Consider the following 23,122-nt stretch of genomic DNA (forward strand, 5'->3'; position numbering starts at 1 on the left):
CTAACTGCACTTCATACACCTGCTATTTCTATTTCTTTATTATTAAAATAAACATTCCCTCACCCATGTACTTCACAACCCCCTTTTCATTTTCCCACAGTTAACTCTGGAATCATATTTTCAACCTTTCATGCACAATTTTCATCATACACAACAAATTTTACCTAATTACAAATTACTATACTGTTTGTCCTGTCTCCAGCTTTCCATTATTCCCCTCATACTACATATCCGTACATTTAATACAAGCCCACACAGGACCTGACTTAATGGGCACCCCTTTTTCACATCATTCTGTACTGCTGCTATTCTTTCTTCTACCACCCATTCATTACTAGTATTACTACCACTTTATCACATAATAACTGCTCATTACTTTTTCCCAAAACATATATCTCTCTAACATTCTCATAATCTGCTAGCGCATACATTATCATAGGTTTTTGTTACAGCATATCCTATTAACCTACCTTCTGCTTTATCATGTCCTATTCCTCCTAGCACCAGCAGTTTTTAAATATTTTCCCCTTTGCCAAAATGTTTTCTTTTACTATTTCCCATACAACTCATCACATACATTTTTCTATTAATCCCATTAAAATGTTGAAGTATTTACTTAGAAATAAAATTGATTTTCATTCTGTATATCCTCCCTTTGTCTACGTAAACTTTATATAACTATATACCAGTTCCATCAATTCCATCAAAAACAAATTACTGAAAACCTTTGTGAAAACTGCTCATTTCTCCTCTCTCAGCTCCTTATAAAATGTGTACCTTAAACCATACTCCAGACAAATCTCTTTCAACCATTTCTTCTCATATTAATAATTACATCTTTTCGTATTTCTGTTTGTTTAGCTTTTTCTTCATCCATTTTTTTTAATTCCTCAGTGTATCCATTCTATCATCTCTTTACCTCCATGCATTTCTCTAATCTCTCTCTGTATATCAATGCATTTATCATTTCCTCTTTTTTTATATAAACCACTACATCTTTTGCATCAGTTAATCACTGTATTTTGTTTTCAATCTTTGCGACAACTTTTTAATAACGGTGACATATCTTTATTCCTACCCTTTATTACACAACATGTGCTTTAACCACCCCCTTGCATCCTTTCATTACTTTCTGTATACTCTTACTTACATTCACAACTTATCATTCACACATAGCTATTTATGCAATGTAAGGAACACTGACGGATTCGGCAACCAGGAAACAAGAACCACTTCAAAATGCCATGCACGAACTCTTTAATGAATAAAATAAAGACAGATAAGCGCTTTCACGCACAGAAAGTGCGCTTCCTCAGATCTTCACATTCAAGTAGCAAACATAAGGAGTATATATACCCAGCAAAATTCAATTAGTCATTCAATTAATCAGTTCAATTAGTTTAAAGTGATGAATAGTAGTCACTATTTTCATAAAGAGGCAGTGCAAAACAAGCTCAAGTAACTTTTTTCTTTGTCTTTTATAGAAGATACAACCATAACTATGGCGATATGATGTTTCTCTGAAGCAATAAAATATTTCAAATGTTGAAGCCATTCATTGAAAAACATTGAATAAAAATATATACATAAATATAAGTATATAAAAATGTATAAAAATACATGATGATGCAAAATGTAGGAAACATAAAATTCCAAGCTTTCAATTAAACGCATATATAAAAATATATATATATATATTATTAGAATTTCTGAATCATGGTTGAAAGCATCATGTTCTGTGATGTATTAGTCTAGACACAACTAAAGCTATGTAGACATATATCTATGCAAATTCTATAGCAAAAGGGTGTGCTTATATATGTATATCTAATAAATATATATTTATATCAAATATTAGTGAATATATATATAAAATCTTCAAATATAAATAGACAAATAAATATGTCATATATTGATTATGAAACATTTATATTAAAAACTAATAAATAAATATATATATAAATATAGATGTAAATATATGTATATATACATAATGATATATAAATATATAAATATAAAAATACATAAATATATAAATAGACAGATAATCAACTAGACATTAAATATAATATTATAAATTAATAAAAATCAATCATTTAACCATGTTAAAATATAGCATCATAAATAAAATGTTGTTGCATATAGTCAATAAACTTTATAGAATCATGTCATATTCATATATAGATGTGGTATGTATTAATGAGTAGTAAATTCATAGCGGCATTTCAGTGAAAATGAACAAATATATATATAGTCCTACGTTAAAATATATTGCATTATTTATATATCCTACCATCTAGCACTGGTTTAATGCAAATACTCTGATTCAGGCCTGGATATAAATGAGCACCTAATCTTAAAATCCATGACAATTCAACATTCGCTAGAGTATTCACATTATTGCCCCATCTCTTGTTTAAACTTACTAATTGCAATACTCTGAACTTAAAGCTATGATCTCTAAATTCAATTATGTGTTTAGCATTTTTTTTAATTCCTCAGTGTATCCATTCTATCATCTCTTTACCTCCATGCATTTCTCTAATCTCTCTCTGTATATCAATGCATTTATCATTTCCTCTTTTTTTATATAAACCACTACATCTTTTGCATCAGTTAATCACTGTATTTTGTTTTCAATCTTTGCTACAACTTTTTAATAACGGTGACATATCTTTATTCCTACCCTTTATTACACAACATGTGTTTAACCACCCCCTTGCATCCTTTCATTACTTTCTGTATACTCTTACTTACATTCACAACTTATCATTCACACATAGCTATTTATCCAAAGCTTTTACATCCAGTTCAGCCTAAACATCCCACACACCAATCCGGATGCTCTTGACATAGCAGACATTTTGTACAGGACGATCTAGGCAACTGCCTAGGGTGTTATTCTCTAAGAGGCATTTTTCTGCTTATTTATTTATTTTAAAATAAAGAAACGTGGCATCTCTTTTTTTTTTTTTTTTTTTTTTTAAAGTAAACAGCCAGCAGCACACCTGTTCAAAGAAAAAGCCACTGTGGTACCCTTACAAGCCATGGAGCAAAGAGTTGCTATCAGAAGGAATATGAGCTAAATTTTTAGATGGTGATACTAACAGGCAATCAAATGTCATGGCACCGGCAGGCAACCAGATATGTGCAATGAACAGCTTTCCAGGACCGGGTTAGCTACATGTCTGAAATGCACCTTATTTTAAGAAATGTTCATCAGTCACAATGTCCCACATTCAAAAGGTCTGTCACCAGAGCTCTCAGCTGTCCCTGATTTTGCTTTATAGTTTTGGTCTGTTCCTTATAAAATTTATGTTTTTCTAACATATCATGACGGACTGCAGTGACTAAGTAATGACATACATTTACATTTCAGAGTTCACATACATCAGAAAATGCATACTAATGCAAAATGTATTACTCTAGCAACTAGGTATATAAGAGTAATATTTCAAATTTGCCCATGATTTGTGGCTATTGCCATTCCCCCCATTACTTCTGTTGGCTTGATTTTTGAATCCTGAGCCAAGAGGCTGAGATGCATGTCTGTCATAAATATTTTAAGGTGTATATATATATATATATATATATATATATATATATATATATATATATTTATATATTTTTTTAGCAAACACCCATTGTAGATAATAATGAATCATATTAATACATCAAAATAACTTTTTTAAATTTTAAGTATGAAAAAATACAGTCATTACCATCCTATGAACATCTAGTTGCAGCCACATGTAAGTGCTCCACATTCTACCCATTTGTCACACATTGCGAGAGGTATCGGTCCTAATTTTAAAGGTAGGAGGTGAACAACTATGGGGCTAACAACTACAAGATCACTCAGTCATTCTGTTAAATGGATATGAAATGCATTATTGTGGCCTTTATTGTTTTTAAATTACTGTAGTCAAACATCTAGAAGATAGCATTAGAAAAATAAATAAAATAAAATAAAAATTTCATATGTGCAGAAAATCAGGGCTTCCATACTTTATTTACAGTCTCATGGCTGTCTTGTTTTGGTATCTGGAAGACAGCAACCTAGCTATAATTGCAAGGTATGGTAGTTATTTGTAGACGAAAAAGTTTAACGTTGTTTTTGCTAGCTATTTATTCTGGTTTTACTGGACTAACGTGTTTCATGCAAAGAAAGCTGGAAAACATTTGGCACCCTTTGTGTGCAACAAAGAGGTAAAACCTTATTGTGGCGAGTATCACATGCTGCTAGGCTTGGCAAGATTATTGTGTGACTGTGTGAAACAAAGCTGCTATACAATAATGTTGCTTTTATTTTTATAGCACTCAGGCCTCTGAGGGGTACAAAGTCAACAAAGGGATGGGCAGGGTGGAAGGAGGCTGTTTATGGATGAAAGTAACCCTTTTGCTGTTTAAACAGTCATTAATTTCAGGATGAGTGTATATTTGTATGAAGTAAGCTGGAATACTCTACTACAGCCTATTGTGTATCTGTTTAAAGCAAACTAAAAAGAACATTATCATTACTATTTTAATTGTTTTAACGCAACCTGGCCACTGAAGTGTATACAATCCACAATGAGGCTATAACTACAAAATGCAAGTTCTTTTCCATGAAAGAAAGTACTGATCCTGCTATCATGATCACATTAAACAGTCAATCTGTCTTTACAGGACTAGAGTGCATTTGTGTATAACAAAGTTAAATACTTTAGTAACAATATCAGAAAAAAACAGAAAATTTCATGATACCCCTAATGGTTCTTTTGTTCTTAATCAGGATGGCAATTCCAGCAATATGCACAAAACTGCTGGCAAACTTACTAATAAGGCGAGTGTGCATAATGTATCTAAACCTGTGTTTCATGCCAAAAGAGATGAACTTTTAAGTGACTGTTTGGCAGGCCTGCTGAATCCGTTTGGGGATATTGCAGCTGTGAGTGAAAGGCAAGTTGGTCTCAATTTAACTGATCGTTTTTCATCTTTAGAAAAAGACTTTGTAAAGTCAAAACATCTTCAATGGGATGTTCTCTTTTTTGAAACCATTATTGCTGCTAAGAGAGTCCCTAAAGGGCTTAGAATCAATAAAATGCCGGTAGGCAATGACTTGCCAAAAGAACTGATTGATAGATGGGTGGAGTTAAATCAAAAAACCGGCAAGGAGTATATGGCAATGTTTGTGGATCATTACAAGCAAAAGCTCCACAAGTTCAGTGAAGTTATAAAAATCTAATTACTTCATGCTTAAAGAAACCTTTACTGTTGAAAATGTTGAAACAAAGCTTTGTCTTATCCAAGACAAATTGATAAAGGAAAATGAAGATGTGAAAAAAAGAACACTCAAAAAATTTGAAAGATCATTTGGAATAAGAGCAAGGAGCTGCATACCTCTTTAATTCTAATGCTGAGCGCAAAGTAACCAGTGAGCCAGTCCTTGACGACGATAACCAGGTTCCTGATGCTGCACCAGAAGTAAGGAGATCTGAATGCCTCGCGAAGAAGGGGCCAAGAGAAGCTAATTTTGTTAATAGTAGTACAAATAACTCTAGTATGAACTGTGGTAATCCTTTATTGAATGCTGCTATAGAAACAGCAGCTCAGCGCCCTTTTCAATCTGTGAATGTTTATCAGGACACGGGTACAGGGAAACAGACTTGGGCATAAGTGTCAGCAGGTCCAGCAATGGTAAATCACCAAGAGAAAGGCAAAGTTTTTCGACACAACTTCACTTGGAAGGAAAAGAGAGTAATGCACAAAATTAAAAGGTAATTCCTTTGACTGTGACTTTAAAATTATAAATTTATCACACAAGCTGCTTGACTGTCATGAAGTCCGTGTCCTTATGGACTTTTGTACCTGCATCTCGTGCTAATAAATGTGAGACTTTAATCATTTAAGGGATTTTGTTAGAAGATTAAATCTGAAATTTTTATATAATGAGAATGAAAATGTCTGTCGCAAAAAGTATGTGTAGCAAACAGAGTTGCTTTAATCCTCCATTAAGGTTGGAATTGGATACTTTTCAGAATGTGATGGAGAAGCAACTTAAGAGTTTTACTAATGAATACGCCTGTTAATAAATTGTTTAATTTAACATTTGATGAGCGTTTTGCTTTAAATAAGTTGAGAAATGATGAAAATATTGTGCTACTTAAAGCAGATAAAGGCAATTCTTTACTTATACTCAATAAAGATGCATACATACAAAGTATGACAGATATGTTACAAGATGTTAATTATTACAAAAGAGTGACTTTGGATTTTATTAAAAAATCATATAGGTTTACTGATTACTTAATTGAAGAATGGTTGTGTGACAGTATGATTACCAATAAAGAAGCTAGCTTCTTATCAATCCTGCTATTAGCAAGATCTTTGGCTTGCCCAAAGTAAACAAAGATTTAGAGTGTCCATCACTGAGATCCACTGTTGCTAGTGGGGGTAGCAAAATGGAAGCTAGGGCTATATACACTGATAAAAAGCTGCAAAAGGTGGTAGAACTAGGTGAGACTTACATTTGAGATACTTTTGCTTTTACTAAAAGAATAAAAGAAATAGAAATAGGTCAAAGTGACCTTTTGGTTACTATGGACATAAAGTCCTTATATACTGTAATACCTAATAATATTGGTGCATATTATGGTAGAATAGAGTTATTGACATCCAAATTTTATGAAGAGGATGAAGTCTCATTGATTTTTGAAATTTTGGATGTCATACTGTCTTATAATTTCATTGAATTTCATGGATGTTTTTATCAGCAAATAAATGGTAATGCTATGGGGGCTGCTATGGCCCCCAGCTATGCCAATTTATGCATGTCAGCTTGGGAGAAACAACATATTACGAACAACGAGCATTATTGCCAAATACCATATTATGGTCAATTTACAGATGACCTTTTTTTATTTGGAAAGGTGGTCTAGATGAGTTAGTGAGTTTTCTCAAGGACGTTAATAATGCTTGTGAATATTTGAATTTTACTTGGAATTTACAGTTCCGAAAGTATTTGTTTTTTAGATGTTGAAGTGTACAAGGAAGGAAATAAGCTTTTTATGAAAATGTATAAAAAGAATATACAAAATAATACTTACCTGGAATATAATAGTATGCATCCCATGCATATGAAGCACAATATTGTCAAAGGTCAGTTGAAAAGAATTAGTGATTTAACTGAGTGTGACGATTAATTTTTCAAAGAAAGTGAAGTTTTGTGTGATAAATTCTTAGTTAGAGGTTATCCTGAGAGTATAGTTGAAGAAAAATTGAGAGAGATTAAACAAAACAGGCAAAAATGAAATACATACAATGAAACTTCAGGACCTTCCTCCAAAAATGTAATAAAAGATTACGGAATAGGGATGGGTGGCCCATATTCTATAGATGACAAACAAATTAAAATATTGTTTGAGGAGAACTAGAAAATTTTAAGTAGCTTCCCAGAGGTTAGGATAGCAGTAGGAGATGTTCCTATATTTGTTAATAAGAAAAGAAAAAGCTTTAAAAATATTTTTTAAAACAAAGTAAAATATCTTGGAAAATGAAATGAAACAGTTTGGAAGTGCTTAAATTGCAGTTATTGTAAGTTTTTGTTCAAAGGTTCAGCTAAAATTTGTATTAACATAAGGATTAAAGTGTTGAATATAAATAGTTGCAGATGCAAGTTTGTGGTTTATTTGTCTATTTGCTCTCAATGTGCTTCACACTATATTGGTATAACTACCAGGGAACTTTATAGGAGGATGCATGAGCATTTATATGCTATTCAGAAGGGTGATACAACCAATGCATGGGGGAAGCATTACAATGCCACCAAATATAAAGGGACACCTAGATTTTTGGTGTTAAAAAAGTTTTTGATTTTGAAAGCAGTCTAGAGGCAGAGGAAGAATTGGACTGGAAAGAATACTGCTGGATATTAAAATTAAATGTGAGTTGTCCCCCTGGCCTCAATGACAAAGAAAATTTTAAAATGTATTTAAAAATAAAAAGGTTAAAACACTGAGCTGGGTTGAGATGTGTATTCTTATATATTTGAATGCACACTTTTAATGTTAGTCCAAGCTGGCTTTTATATTCTCAGTTTAAGATAGATTTTATATATATATATATATATATATATATATATATATATATATATATATATATATATATATATATATATATATACATATATATTCTAATATATTTTGCAAGGTTTTTAAAAAAAACTGTTCTTATGTTAATTGAATAATTGTTCAATTGGATAATTATTTAATTGCTTTGTTTTTTTATAGGTTCATAGGTAGGTACTAGTCTATTGGCCCTAGGGTCTATACAAGCCTAGCCAAAAAGGTACCTTGGCTTTAGCCACCCAAGAAAATTATTTTCCTGTGCCCCTGTCAAGCAGAGCCACAGAAGTGATCCCCGGGGTGAATTTCCTATTACCCATCCAAACATCAAGATTTTTCTTGAAGAGTGCTAATGAGGAGCTCTGTTTGACATAGACAGGTAGTCTGTTCCAGAGTATGGGAAGTCTCTGGGACATGAATCTATCCCTCCAGCATGTTCTGTTTATTGTGGTGACAAGGTTTAGGTCCCTAGAGCATGTAGTTCGGAGGGGAGTGGGATTTCTTTAAGTGGAGCATGTCCAACAGCTCTGGGTTTGACATAGCTTTGTATGTTAGGCAGAGATCACCTCTGCATGGGCGATATGCGACGGAGTAAAGCTGGAGTTTTTTGAGACGGTCTGCGTAAGGCATCTATTTGAGGCCAGTAATCCTCTTTGTGAGGTATTTTTGCGGCCTTTCCAGTTGTTGTAGATATCTTGTGAGGTACATACCAAAAGGGGAGTTGTACTCTATAATGGGGTGTAAGGAGTGATGAGTAGAGGGGAACAATGACCTCTTTTTTGTGATGAGGTGTGCCACAATGAATAAAACTATCAAAATTATCCCCCTCTGTAAATTGTGGAAGAAATTTATTGACCTTTGTTGCTTCTGGGATTCAGTTACTCCCTTCCCCATTACCTCCATGACTCTGGCAAAGAGTCAGCATCTCATTTTCATGATGCCTCTGCCTCTCTTTCTCCTCAGCGTCCAGCTGTCTCAGTCTCTTTTGTATAAATAAGGCAAGTGACTTGTTCTTATTCAGTCTGAAGAAGTCTATCACTAGATGAAAGCGCTTACTGGATGAGCTGAGTTGTGTTGTGCTGGTTCAACAATAAAGCTTCGTAGTGGCCAATTTTATTACATTTCTGTTTTTTTTTCTGATATTGTTACTGTGGTGTTGAAGTCATATATATATGCATCTGTGCGTGTGTATCTTGTAATTTACACAGCTTGTCAGTAGAGTCAGAGTATTCACGCTCGTGTGTGAAAAAATATAACATTTAAGTGTGGACACACACACAATGTTGGCTTGTCCACATATAAATATTCCAAGTAGCAGAAAAAAAAAACAATTATGTCTTTATCCTTCAAAAATAATGCATAAAATGAATCACAGGACAACTTGATGCTCAGAGCTTCAAAACGCCTGGTGACCATCATGCTTATGGATATATAAGTGAATTTTGACCTATGCTTAGTAAGGGCTTCTGCCCAGTGCTCCACCTTGTCTTAAACCATCCATGCTCAGATGTATGTACAAAAGGTCACTATAGTTTGGGGGGGGGGTAGTCTGGGTAATGGAATGGCCAGGTATAGTGCTGTCATTTTTTCTTTAATTTTATTACAATTGAATTCAGATGTGCACAGAAGGTCACTGCAGTTTGCTTAGGGGCAGCCTGCTATCTAGGAGTAACAAGTCAGAAGACATTTATTTCTTCCTTTCCTTACACATTTCAGTTTTGTCCCAATCTGATATTAAGGAGGACACAGAGAAAGTGGCTAAGCTAACAAGACATGTTATAAGCACCCACTTGAAATATATGACTGTGGAAATTTGTGCCTTCACTTTCATTACAATCTAACTCCGGGGAAATACACAAAACTGACTATCTTTTTTTTTGGGGGGGATACTATTCCCAGATATGATTTTATATATCTTCACAAGAATTTAAATTGTCTTCTCAGCTTATAGTGAAGTGCTATTTTATCAGCTTTGAATATTAAGCCTTGGATATAATGTACTTCTTCCCTGAAAGAAAAAAAAAAGACTGAATTTCTTTCCTTACTAGTGTTTTTTGTTCAGAGCATCAATGGCTCAAAAGATTGTTAAAAAAAAAACTCTAAGATGTATCTCAGAGCATCTATAACCTAATGGTCACAAGGTTCTGGATGTTCTGAGATGCATGTTAAACCTTTTTTTTATACAATGTTGTGTAATGAAGCAATGATGGCTTGAACAAAAACAATGACTAATTAAAGATATTTTGTCTTACTCTTTCACTACTTTTCCTGCATTCTTTCAACACAAAAACAATGATCCAGAGGGAAGCATAATATAAGAAAATGCCTCTGCTATTGGTAGATCTTGATGCCGAGAAAGCATTTAATAAATTCAGCTGAGATTTTATGAGCAGGGCGATGGAAGCATTTCCAATCCCTGATAGAATAATAGGGTTAATCAATAGGAAATACGGCAAGTAAGAGGCAAGAATTAAGGTAGGAGGTTGTTCTCTGACAAGCTGAATTTGAACAGAGAAACAAGGCATGGGTGTCCTCTTTCCCCATTGTCATTTGCTTTACATTTACAGGCATCAGCAAAGAAAATAAGCGACTCAAAAAATTCAATAATGCAAATGGCATAGTAACCAAGAAAAGTTAACTTTATCTGCAGATATTATTGTGTACTTAAGTGCTGTGGAACATTTTGAATCAGTTTCAAGTCTTTTCTGGATATAAGATTAATGAAGATAAAGCAAAAGCTGTACAGCAGTAAACTTTGTACCCACATATGAACTGGTTCAGCAATACCTTTATTTATGGGGTCATAAGGTGAACTATTTAGATCTATGGATTAAAAAGGATTCTGTTTAGGCAGCTAAAGATCTATGGGAGGAGACTAAAAAGATAATATAAAAACAAGAGAAACTGATAGCTCTTGACCATGGACATGGATAGCAAAGTAAATAAAATGTTTTAGGTTCCCTTAGTTTTATATACAAGTCAAGTACATTTGTATTAACCAGAGGAGAAGTTGTGGATGATAATTAAGAGTTGAAGACATTTTGGGAGGGGAAGAGGGCAAGAGTTAGGTGGGATAAGTTGATTCTTCCCACTGAACATGATGGATTAGGATTACCTGATGTGAAGAGATACTGTACAGCTATGCAAATAAGGGTTATACACTTAACAGAAGTAGAAGGTTATAAAACAAAGTAGAAAAGAATAACAATAAAACAGGAAACATTTGAGGAATAAGGATAAAGTACTTATTTTGAATGCAGGTCTATACGGATAACAACCATACAGAATACTTCATAAAATAGCAAAAAGTATTCTAAGAACTAAGCCAACACGGGACTGTGGAAAGGAAGTTTTGCCAATAGGATGACTGCAATTAGGGGTAAACAAAATATGGAAGACAGGGCTAGAATTTACTGAGAAAACCGGCAAAGGAACCATGGTATTGGAAGCAAATAACTGGAGAGGGAAAGGTAATGGAGTGGGATGAGGCCAAGCAGAAATTTGAACTGCAGGTTAGAAACTGCCCTCCATACCAAGGATTGACACCAAAGGGAATAGGATAGGAGAGTGCTAAGTGAAATACTAGTAACAGAAGAGTTTTTCTAGCCAAGTCTGGAACAGTAGCTTCTGTAAAAAAGGATAATTGATTGGGTATATAAAATATTGCATCATAACTATAAGAATCAACCACAGGAGGTTAGAAAAGACTGGTAAGAGAGAATGGAAAGGCAATTTCCAAAAGTGCAACATGAAGACATCTTTGTGGCTCCCAAGTGAGCAACAAAGTCCAAATGGCTTAGGATTTTTGCTTTGACGTGTCTGCATATATATATTTATACCCTAAGCAGACTTCAGAGAGTTTTCCATCAGGCAGATAAATACTGTAGGTATGATGGGAAACAGAGAAGTAACTGGGAATATGTTTTATGGATGTGCACAAAACTGTCAGATTTAAAAAATTTCCTACACGGTACTTTGTCAGAAACGTTGGTGCACCCAAGGAAACGTTTATTTTAAGCTGAGATACAGGATCTGCACTGAGAACACTATAAGGCCTTGCAAACTTTAATGTTATTGGCTGCCAAAAAAAAGCAATTGCTAAAAAATGGAAATCAAAATCTAAACCAACTCTAATAAAAGTACTAAATATTGTAAATGAGATAAAAACTGGAGATGGGAAATTTAGAATAGGGAAAGAGCAAATTACAATCAATGAGGTCTCTCTAGCTGCTGCAAGTGTCTGGTGAGGTAAATACAGAAGGGAGCATTGTACTCTATTAGTGGTCTGATGAGGGGTGAGTACAGGGAGTTAGTTATAACATCCTTAGCTGTCTATGTGATTCCCTTACTTATGAGATGTTCATAGGTCCATAGGTTCATAGATGTTTACTAGGCTAACGACCACAAGGGCCTTTTTAGGCCTAGCCATGCATCCCAAATCTCTCACAAGTTCTGTTACCCTTGATAAGTGTAAGCATGGGCCTGGGAGATGACCCATGTCCATTAGAGACATAGGTGCCATACCAGGGATGAATTTCCGGTTTCCCATCCAATTGTCCAAGTTGCACTTGAATTGGGTTAGGGAGGAACTCTGCTTCACATGGATGGGGAGCCTGTTCCACAGACGAGGTAGTGTCTGGAATACATATCTATCTTTCCAGCAGGTCCTATTTATATCACAAGCAATGTTTAAGTTTTCAGACCAGGTATTCCGGTGCTGTTTGTTTTGTGGATATGCAGAAGGTCCATCAGAGTGGGGGCTGACAATGCCTTGTATGCCAGGAATAGATCTACCCTCAAAATCCTGTAGGAGACAGAATACAAGGATAGGGCACTGAGGCGGTCTGCATAGGACATATGACTTGCGTCCTGTATTCTGTTAGTGAGGAACCTCTGTTGACATTCCAATTTTCGGATATGCCTGGTTAGGCACATACCAAAGTGAGGACTGTACTCAATGATAGGTCTGATGAATGCCGAATATGGTGGAACAATGACTTCCTTGGACTTAGATGCCATACCTTTGTTTATAAGTTGCGCAACACAGAATGATTTCCTCACCACTGTAAACATGTGATGATCAAAGGCTAGATTGCTATCTATGTGTGTCCCTAAGTCCCGACTACTGGGTCAACTCTAAGGGGTGTGTTGTCAATATGATAGTTACCAGGGATGGATGAATTCCCAAAGGATACTATTACATATTTCTTGCATTTAGTTTTAGTCCATGGCTCTGACACCTGTGTCAGCCCCTCCTGGAGAACATTTGCGTCAGTGTGAGATTCAATGACCGCTCCTAATTTGCAATCATCTCCAAATTTAGTCAGCCAGAGACTACTGACATTGGCCTTGACTTCTAAGAAGTCAGCACACGAAAGAATGCAGCACATATAGAAATTAGGTGACATGCAAATGAGACAAACAAAGGAAAATCGTTGGTGTAGACTTGCCTCCTGCTATGTTCTACCTAGATTCCATGGTGTGCATGAAAAGGATGCACAATAAACCACAGCCCCTATCTCTGAGTTATATAATGCCTGAACTACTGCCAGTCAAAAGCTATAGGACTATGGCAGCTCAACAGTGCAGACAGTGGTCTTCTAACCACAACCACAGTAACTGAAGTTCAGCAACAGATGTGGATTATGAGAAAACTGAATGGCAAGAAAATGGTTAAGCATATATTGGACTCCTCTACTTTCCCAGGGAAAAAAAATGAGAGATCAAAGATTTGAAAAAGGTGACCACCTGAATATTTTGAAGCCAGTGTTTGTGGACTTTGGCCTGACTGACATTTTAAATGCTTATACAGTAGTATAGAAGTCCTATACCTCAAGAATTGAAAGAAAGAAACCAGGGAGGCAGGACAATAAAAAAGTTCAATGAACAGTTATGAACAGTTAACAAACATCCCAATAGTTTCCAACACAAGGCACCTTCACAACATGCACAAGATGAGCAAGAATCTACTAGATCAAAAGTGGTTAATCCATTTTATGACCGGGTTACAGGTACAATTGATGGGGGGCTGCCAATAGATGTCTTAACTGGACTTCATCATGGCCTTGGGCTGAGTCCTAAAGAGGAGGCTGACAAGAACACTGGAGGAGTCAGGCAAAGGACCAAGACTGAAAGAATGGAAAGCAGGATGGCTGAAGGATAAGAAACAGTGGGCTGTGGTGAAACAGACAATGTTAGGAATTGGGAAACTAACTAGTGGATGACCACATGGTGTTCACCGAATCTAGTACTCTTCAGTATGTTTGCCTCAAGCATATCTGAGGAAAAAGTGAGAACAAGATCCCTTTATTTACTAATTATACAAAGATGGAGCAGTAAAGAATGGGGGAAGAGTCTTGCAAGAGAATTGGAAAGAATGAACACATGGCCAGAAAGGTAGCAGCTGAGATTTCATACACTCAAATGCAAAATGTTGCACTTAAGCCAAAATCAACCTGGTGAGAACTGTCAGCTACAGTAGTGGCATTAACGGCAACAGAGCAAGAAAGGTATCACACTTGGAATGGGCCACCAGGAGCACAGTGAGTGAGCAGTGGAAGCGAAGAGAATACTGGTGTGTGTGTGTGTCTGTGTGTGTGTTAAAGACTACAGACTCTAGAAGCAAAGACTACAGTTTAACGGATCTGCAAATCCTGCAGTTTGTTGCATCTTTAAATGACTGTGAGGGGAAAAAAAAGTACATCACAAACCTGTTAGCATTTACTGATTGTCTCTTTAAAAGACCATTATGGATAAAAAGAGTGCATTACAAACATGTTAGTATTCACCAATAGTTAAAACTATATCTTGGCACTCTGGAACATGTTCAAAATCATGCTGCTTCTCAAAGTTAAAAACATCACAATACTGTGTGGTTTAATATTCACAGATGAATTGTAGAATACAGAAAGCAGTGAGAAACACAGCTACAAGTTAAAATCAACATTATATATAAGCTAAAAGAGTAGTATTAAGAATTCTGATGAACATTTTTTACTGTCATTAATAAATGAAGGGGAACATTTTTACAGAAAAAGTTTAAGAAAGCTCTGCCTTCAAAACACAAGCTGCAGCAAGTACAGTTGTGTACACCATAAATGTAGATGTTCGAGTGTATTCACTGTTGCAGTTATTACATTTGGGTAATCTGCTGGCAGGTTGCCCTCAGTCGGCCTGATTAACAAAGTCTTGGGTCCTGCATCAGTTGCTGTCCCTTCTTCCATGACGTCAGGTCGTCAGGGGTATAAAACATGCAGCCGACACCATTACATCAGTTTTTCTTGCACCAGATGTCAGGTGCCTCCCTAATGGGGAGCAAATAAAATTAAAAACACAAAATTATACCTCCAACCAAAAGCAAATACACCAAAAAGGCTTTTAAGCATAGTAAAGGAAAGTAGAGGTATAGCCAAAGAAAAGTAGGGGGCTGGAATGAGGGTAACCAGGACTGCAACAGTGAATACACTCGAACATCTACATTTATGGTAGTGTACACAACTGTACTATGTTCTTCGTGTTTCACTGTTGCAGTCATTACATTTGGGTAGATTCACAAAGCTATGGTTGGGAGGAGGAGTTTATACAGCATTAGGGCCAGCTATAAGGCCCTGCAAGACAGCAGTGGCAAAGCCAGCTCTGGATTTAGAGAAAATTGGTAAATGATAATGCTTGGTGAAAGTATGAACAGAACTCCAGGTAGCAGCTTCTAGAATATCCCTGGTAGGAACACCTCTGAGAAAGGCTGCAGAAGTAGATACAGCCCTGGTGGAGTGAGATCTGATCTCCTGGGGGATAGATTTCCCATGGTGCTTACAGCAGAAATGAATGCAATGGCTTATCCATTTGGAAATGGTTTGTTTTGAAATAGCCTTCCCCTCTGCTCCTGCAGCAAATGCTACCAGCAATTGTTCAGATTTTCTTCGAGATTTAGTCCTGTCCAAGTAGAATATAAGTTGTCTGTGCACATCCAAGGAATGCAGAATCTGTTCCCCTTTGTTCTGTGGATTGGGAAAGAAGGTTGGCAAATGAATGGACTGATTAAGAGCCATACTGGAAACCACCTTGGGCATGAAGGATGGATTGGTCATGAGAGATACCCTGTCCGTATGAAAGGTGATGAAAGGCTCCACTGCCATAAGGGCTTGTAATTCAGATATCCTTCTAGCTGAAGTAATTGCTAAAAGGAAGGCTGTTTTCCAAGAAAGAAATTTTAAGTATGCAGTAGCAGCTGGCTCGAAAGGAGGTAGAGTGAGCTTCTCCAAAACAAAGTTAAGGTCCCAGGCAGGCGCAAGAGCTCTCCTGGGTGGTCTCAAGTTCTTTGCCCCTCTGAGATACTGCTTGAGCAGAGGATGAGAGAAGAGGGGTGGTTCTGTGTTATAGTGAGCTGAAATAGCTGAGGCCTGGATTTTAATAGAGGAAAAAGACAGGCCCTTGTGAAGCATCTCAGTTAAGTATTGCAAAATCTGATGTAAATTGGGCGCTGCTGTGCTCATCCCTAAAGATTGGTTCCAGGCACAGAATCTTTTCCATTTATCAGCATAAGATTTTCTAGTACTAGGTCTTCTAGCCTCCAAGATGACATCCATCACAGGCTTGTTGAGGGATGATAAGGGTGAATTTAAGTGATTAGCCAGGCTGCAAGGTTCAATGTTGGAAGCTGAGGGTGCAGAATTTGGTTCTCCTGCTGAGACAGCAGGGAAGGGGTCTGAGGCAGGTGCCATGGAGATACTTGCGACACACTGCGCAGGAGTGGGTACCAGTGTTGGCGTGGCCAGTCTGGAGCAATCAAAATCATCCTTGGTTTGTCATGTTTGACTTTCGGCAGAACGTTGGAGAGCAGAGGCAGAGGGGGAAAGGCATAGACTGATATGTTTTTCCAGCTGAAGGAGAGAGCATCCACTTTCCATGCTTGTTTGTGGGGAGTTCTTGTGCAAAACTTGTCCAACTGGTAGTTCTGGAGGGAGGCAAATAGATCTATGTCTGGGCTTCCCCATTTGTTTGTCAACATGTTGAAAATCCATGGTTCCAGTTGCCACTCGTGTGGGTCCATGAGTTTTCTGCTTAGTCCGTCTGTCAGTGTGTTCAATTTTCCTGGCAGGACTTGAGCTTGTAAGTGCACTTGGTAGCTCAAGGCTGTGTTCCACAATGTCATGGCTAGTCTGCAGAGGGGGTAGGAATGTGTACCCCCCTGCTTGTTTATGTACCACATAACCGTGGTGTTGCCTGTCTTTACCATTAGATGTCCTGGAAGAATGTAGTCCTTGAAGGCTGTCAGAGCATTCTGTACAGCTAACATTTCTTTTTGATTGATATGTAGGTGCATTTGATTTGGGTTCCATTTGCCCTGAATGCACTTCCCTGTCAGGTGAGCCCCCCCATGCAGAGTCTGATGCAAATGTAGTTAGGGTTTGGGTGGCAGGGGGTATTGTAAATGGCAGTCCCTTGTTTTAGTGGCAGGCCTCTGCCCACCAAAGGAGCTCCAGGCATAGGCAAGGTATGACAGGAATCATTGTTTCCAGGCTGTGACAATGTAGACTCCATATACTTTTTAAGTACCACTGTAGTTTCCTCATATGCAGTCTTGCATATGGAATTAGAAGAATGCAGGAGGCCATGAACCCCAAGGCTTGCCGTATTTGTCTTGCAGATAGCAGGGTTTTTGTGGCCACTTGTTTGAAGTAAGTTACCAAATGAATTTGCTTCTCTGGCATGAGGAAAGCCATCTGGGCAGTTGTATTCAAGCTTATACCCAGGAATGTAATCTGTTGACAGGGTACCAGTTGTGATTTCTTTTCGTTTATGGTGTATCCCAGACAAGTCAGAACCCTAATTACAAATGCCAGATGATTTAAAAGTATGTCCTGGTTTTCTGCCTGAATTAGACAATCATCCAGGTATGGATATATTTGAATATTTCTTTGCCTGCAAAAAGCAATAACTGGAGCCAGACACTTTGTGAATACCCTAGGTGCAGTAGACAAGCCAAAGGGCAGTGCAGAGAACTGATAATGCAAATAGCATTCTTTGAAGCATAGGTATCTTCTGCAAGATTCCCTGATTGGGATGTGCAGGTATGCTTCTTTTAAATCTAGAGTTGCCAACCAGGCATCTTTGCCTAGCATAGGAAGTAACTGGTGAAGAGTCAGCATCTTGAATTTTGGGATTTCCAGAAAGGTGTTTAGAGTAGACAGGTCCAGGATTGGATGCCATGATGTCTTTTCTGGATACCAGAAAAAGCCTGGAATAGAAATCTTGTCCCTTTTCCTCTTCTGGTACCGGTTGAATAGCCCCCATGTTTAAGAGGGAAAGTACTTGTTTTTGAGCCTCTGCCCACTGATTTGGGGGCAGGTCTGGCCACCCGTTTGGTGTTGGCAACGTGTGGAAATGAAATCTGTATCCCTGGGACACTATATTCAAAACCCATTTGTTCTGGGTTATGAGTTCCCAGTTCTTTGCATGAAGAGCAGTCTTTCCCCCCAAAGGGGTAAGTGCTTGGTACTGTTAAAAAGAAGTCATTAAGAATGTTTACCATAGGGGCGTGTCTTGTTATTTCCAGATTTGGAAGTGGAGGCCCCCCACTGCTTAGTTCTGAGAGTCTCCTGGGACTGAAACCTGGGGTTTTTGCTGTGTCTGGGTTTGGCTTGAGAGGATCTAGAAGGGGCTGGAAAAGACCAATTCTTAGTAGGCCAGTGCCTACTAAATCTTGGAGGTTGCACTTGTAAGAAATCTTTAACAGTTTGCATAGCTTTAGCTTTATCTTTCATCTTTTTAGAACTTCTTCAGCCTTACTGCCAAACAGGCGGTCCTGATTTAAAGGAGCATCCAACAATTTAGCTTTAACATGATCAGGCAAAGATTGCTCCTTAAGCCAAGCATGCCTTCTAAGTACAGACCCAGTAACAACAGCCCTGCAGGAGGCCTCTACAGAATCAAAACCACATTGCAAAGTATGTTTTCCAACTTGTTCAGCAGAATGCATTAAATCCTGTAAATCTTTATTTTCCACACAATCAGGAATCAACATCATTTTCTGTTTAAGCAGTCCAATAATATGCTGTTGATATTTTAACATATGAAATTGGCAGTTTAAAGCTCTGATTGCCAAGGTTGCAGAAATATAAACCTTTTTACCCCATCTATCCAGCGCCCTGGAATCTCTATCAGAAGGGGTAGGATTTTTAGCAGTAGAAGCCTTAATGCCCTTGGGCCCTTGAGAAATGGTCTCTGGATCTGCAATAGGATTTTTGAAAAGGAACTTGTGGGACTCAGGAACTCTGTAGTATCTGTCATGTTTACTAGGAGCCAGAGGCAGGGAATCAGGGGCCAAACTGGATTCCGAGAACACATCATCAACAATGTCTGGTACAGGAGGTATAGCCAAGGGCCTATGCTGAGGTAAAAAAAGGAAATCCCTAAGCCTCTGTTTTGAATCAGAAAATTCCTGACTTTCCCAGTGGAAATGCTCCCTTAAAGTATGTAAAGTTTCCCCAAAAGAAAAATCCTCAGGAGGGGAAGCAGAGGGAATGGAATTCTCTGCATCAGAATCCTCATAAGTAGGTATGGACAAATCCAGGTCATTAGAAGAGACAGAAGAAACAGTATCCTGATCAGAATAATTCATAATCAAACTCAGGCCTAGACCTCTTGGGGGAGGGGGGGTTGACTACCCCTGATTAGAGTAATTAGATCTTCAGCCATTTTGATCATTTGTTTTTTTAGGCATAGGGGCCTGGGCGTTGTTTTTTTAGACATAGAATGAGATTTAGGCCTTAGTAATGAAGGCGGTGTTGATTTAATATGCAAGTCTGTAGGCCTGAATACACCCTCAGAAGCTGGTGCCTGCACAGTGGCTCTGGACCCATCCAAGGTAGAGACATCTGCAGGTTCCATAGGTGAAGCAGTGAAGCATCTCGCGGCATACCGGACTCCGAATGGATCTCAGTAGAGGCCTGCAAATCAGAGGTAGCGGGTATCAGGGGCTGCGAAAGCGCCTCACTGAGTACCGGCGAACTGGCGACTGGCTTAGGAGAAGCGTCGTCGGCAGTTTTGGACCTCGGCGGCCTGTCTCTGTCTTTATCTTTGCGTTTTTTCAGAATCCCGGTAGTCGTATGGCTAACCGACGACATTTCTGGATAATTCAACCGAGAACTGAAATATTTAGAGGCAAAAATGTACCGACGACGGATAGTGCGCTGATTAAATAAAGCACAAAACCGACAGCAAGGTACGTCGTGGTCAGGGCCTAGGCAAGGAACACAGTACGAATGAAAATCTTTATGAGGTATTTGCTTTCCACCAGTAATGCAATTATTAACTTTTACTGACATCGGTAAGGAGCAAGAAAACGTTTCCCCAGTGGGGTACTTAGCTTTAAGTTGAAGACTTTGGTTCTGAAACTCGAAAACGAAAATTTCAGGAGTCGGCCGACCAGCACTTGCGAACTGCTTCTGCTTCGGGCACCGCACGGCAAGAAAGACTGATGTAATGGCGTCGGCTGCATGTTTTATACCCCTGATGTCATGGAAGAAGGGACAGCAACCGACGCAGGAACCAAGACTTTGTTAATCAGGCCGACTGAGGGCAACCTGCCAGCAGATTACCCAAATGTAATGATTGCAACAGTGAAACACGAAGAGCAACCATTATATCATGCACAGATCTGACCACTAAGCTGTACTTGCAGCACAAATAAAATCTGGAAAGTTTATTTAAAACTTTTCACATGAATCACTATTGCTGTAAAACTTACTTTCCGTTCTCATTCTGTACACAAGGTTGATACAGGACTTTCACTGCACTTCTAGCTTCATAAGATGTTTGCTGGCTGCTGTTGAGTGTGTTTTCTCCTGCCACATTCGAGATGCTATCACATGTCAGATTTCTGAAACAACCTACCAGCAGTGTATCAGAGTTTAAAAGCCAAAGCTGCAAGGATGCAACAAAGAAAAAAAAGTCAGTCCCACAAAAAACAATATGTCACTGATTTTATTTATTCATTTATTCTACTTTATTTCTGTATGCTCAACTGGGCAGAGCCACGGTGCAGTTTAGTAAAAAAAAAGTCCCATGGCTAAATACATCCAGAATTTGCTAACAAGTAGAGCAACAGTTATGGAATAGACAATTAAACAAACAATAGGTAGTCAAAAGACAACTCACTATACACTTGGAATACCCAATTCTGTAAAAAGGCAGACAGTAAAAAGACAACTGCATACACAAAGTTAAGGGCAGATGAATTCAGAGTACATGAAAACTACTACAGTAATTCTACAGTGATGTGAAAATGGTCTGAAATGCAAGGCAGATTTTTAGATCACTACATTTAGATAATTATTTCCGAAAGTGCCATGACAGAGATTAAGATGAACTAATGATCACTCATGAAGTACACAGCAGACATAGACTTATTAGCATCAGGCACCTGTAGTATGTATGGAGAAACACAATGTACAAATCACACTACACAATCAGACATTTTGTTTTTTGTGTTGTTTGTGGAATTGTATCATCTATGTCAGTGAAGGCTAATGGGTTGGTACCTAAGCAGCAGCAGCAATCTCAGGAGATGAATCCATACATCTTGGGTACCACATAGTACACTAGCTAGCAAACGGCACCAGCAACACACTTCAGACATACTATCATGTCAGAAATAACAATTATGCACTCATAAAAACAAAAATGGTTGACAGTGTTGCAGTATTAGGAGGACGATGAGCTCATAGGTCTATAACAGTCATTGCATCCTGAGCTATAAGGCCTATTTTTTTTTGTAAATCATTACATCTAATTCCATTTTATGTAACATGGTATTTTCAAACTTTCTTAAATGCAGTGGGAATTCGTAACCTAGACAGCCAATTTTCTGATTTGATTCTAGAATTACTTCTTTCAATAATAACATATCCACCATTCAGAGAGTCAAAATTGTGCTCCATGATTTATTATCATACAATACTCTATAATCTTTATTATTTACTTACTTTAATGTATTTATTTATATTTGTTTATTGGGTTAGTGCACTGATCTTTATTAGAAAAGCATCCTATGCAACAACAATCACATCACCACAAGACAGCCTTTATTTAAAAAGGTGAACAAAAGAACTTCAAACTCTGTCAATAAAACTAAAATTGGAAAGAGGAAAAACAGGGTTTATAAGATGTATACAGATGTATAAGATGTATACAGATCAGTGTGATATTATTCCTAATAGTAATTCATAGCCAGCAGGTGACTGAAGAGCAAAAGACAAAGTAGAAATTAAAATGCTATGACACCTGTATGTAAGAACTTCTTTTACTCCCAAGTTGTACAAGTAACTATATAAGGTACAGATGTCAGTGTACATAATCTAGTAATTGTTCTCCTTACTATGCATTTTATTGTATAGTGGATTGATATGCATTTTACCAGGAAAATACTTTTTTTACTGTATTTTAAAATGTACAGTTCGTTAATGAAAACTGCTTCAGCTTTGCTCCCTTGGCATTTGAGGAAAATTAGAACTGCCCAACCGGAAAACCCAGTTAGCAAATCACAGATTAAATAAAAAAATATTTATTTATTTTACACTTGTTGACCGGGATAGTCCAACTGGATACATGTCCATTTTCAATGGAGGCCTGGGGAGAAAAGCTCGAAGGTAGAACATTCAGTACAAATCACAAAATGATTACAAGTTACACAGTTTGCAGGCTCCAGCTGAGCAAGCAGGTAATATAATCATACATTTTTAAAACAGTGTTGACACATTGACTAGGCAATGTAACATGATTACAGACTATAGAGGAAGATCTAGTCGGGTTTTGAACAAGGACATAGTCAGTGAGTTTTAAAGTATAGCTTGAGGCTTTTTTTGAACTGAGTAAGAGAGAGTTCAAGAGTAAGATAAGCAGGAAGAGAGTTCCAAGTTTTGCCAATAGATTTAGCAAACAGAGAGTCCCCAGCAGAGTTGTTGATTTTGGATGTTTGAACCAGTAGCTTATTAGAAGAGCGAAGTGACCTCAGGTTG

General features: G+C 37.4%; 1 protein-coding gene across 1 annotated transcript in view; it reads right to left on the reverse strand.

The window, feature by feature from the left end:
- The window catches only part of UBE3D (ubiquitin protein ligase E3D), a 1,088,056-nt gene that overhangs the window by 669,669 nt on the left and 395,265 nt on the right, over nt 1-23,122 (reverse strand). The window contains exon 8 of the mRNA XM_044073342.1: nt 20,854-21,029. Within this exon, the coding sequence (XP_043929277.1) occupies nt 20,854-21,029 (176 nt within the window). The remainder of the gene's footprint in view (nt 1-20,853; nt 21,030-23,122) is intronic.

Source organism: Protopterus annectens, chromosome 1.part1, assembly GCF_019279795.1.
Source record: "Protopterus annectens isolate FY-2018-M chromosome 1.part1, PAN1.0, whole genome shotgun sequence".
NCBI classification, from domain to species: Eukaryota; Metazoa; Chordata; order Ceratodontiformes; family Protopteridae; genus Protopterus; species Protopterus annectens.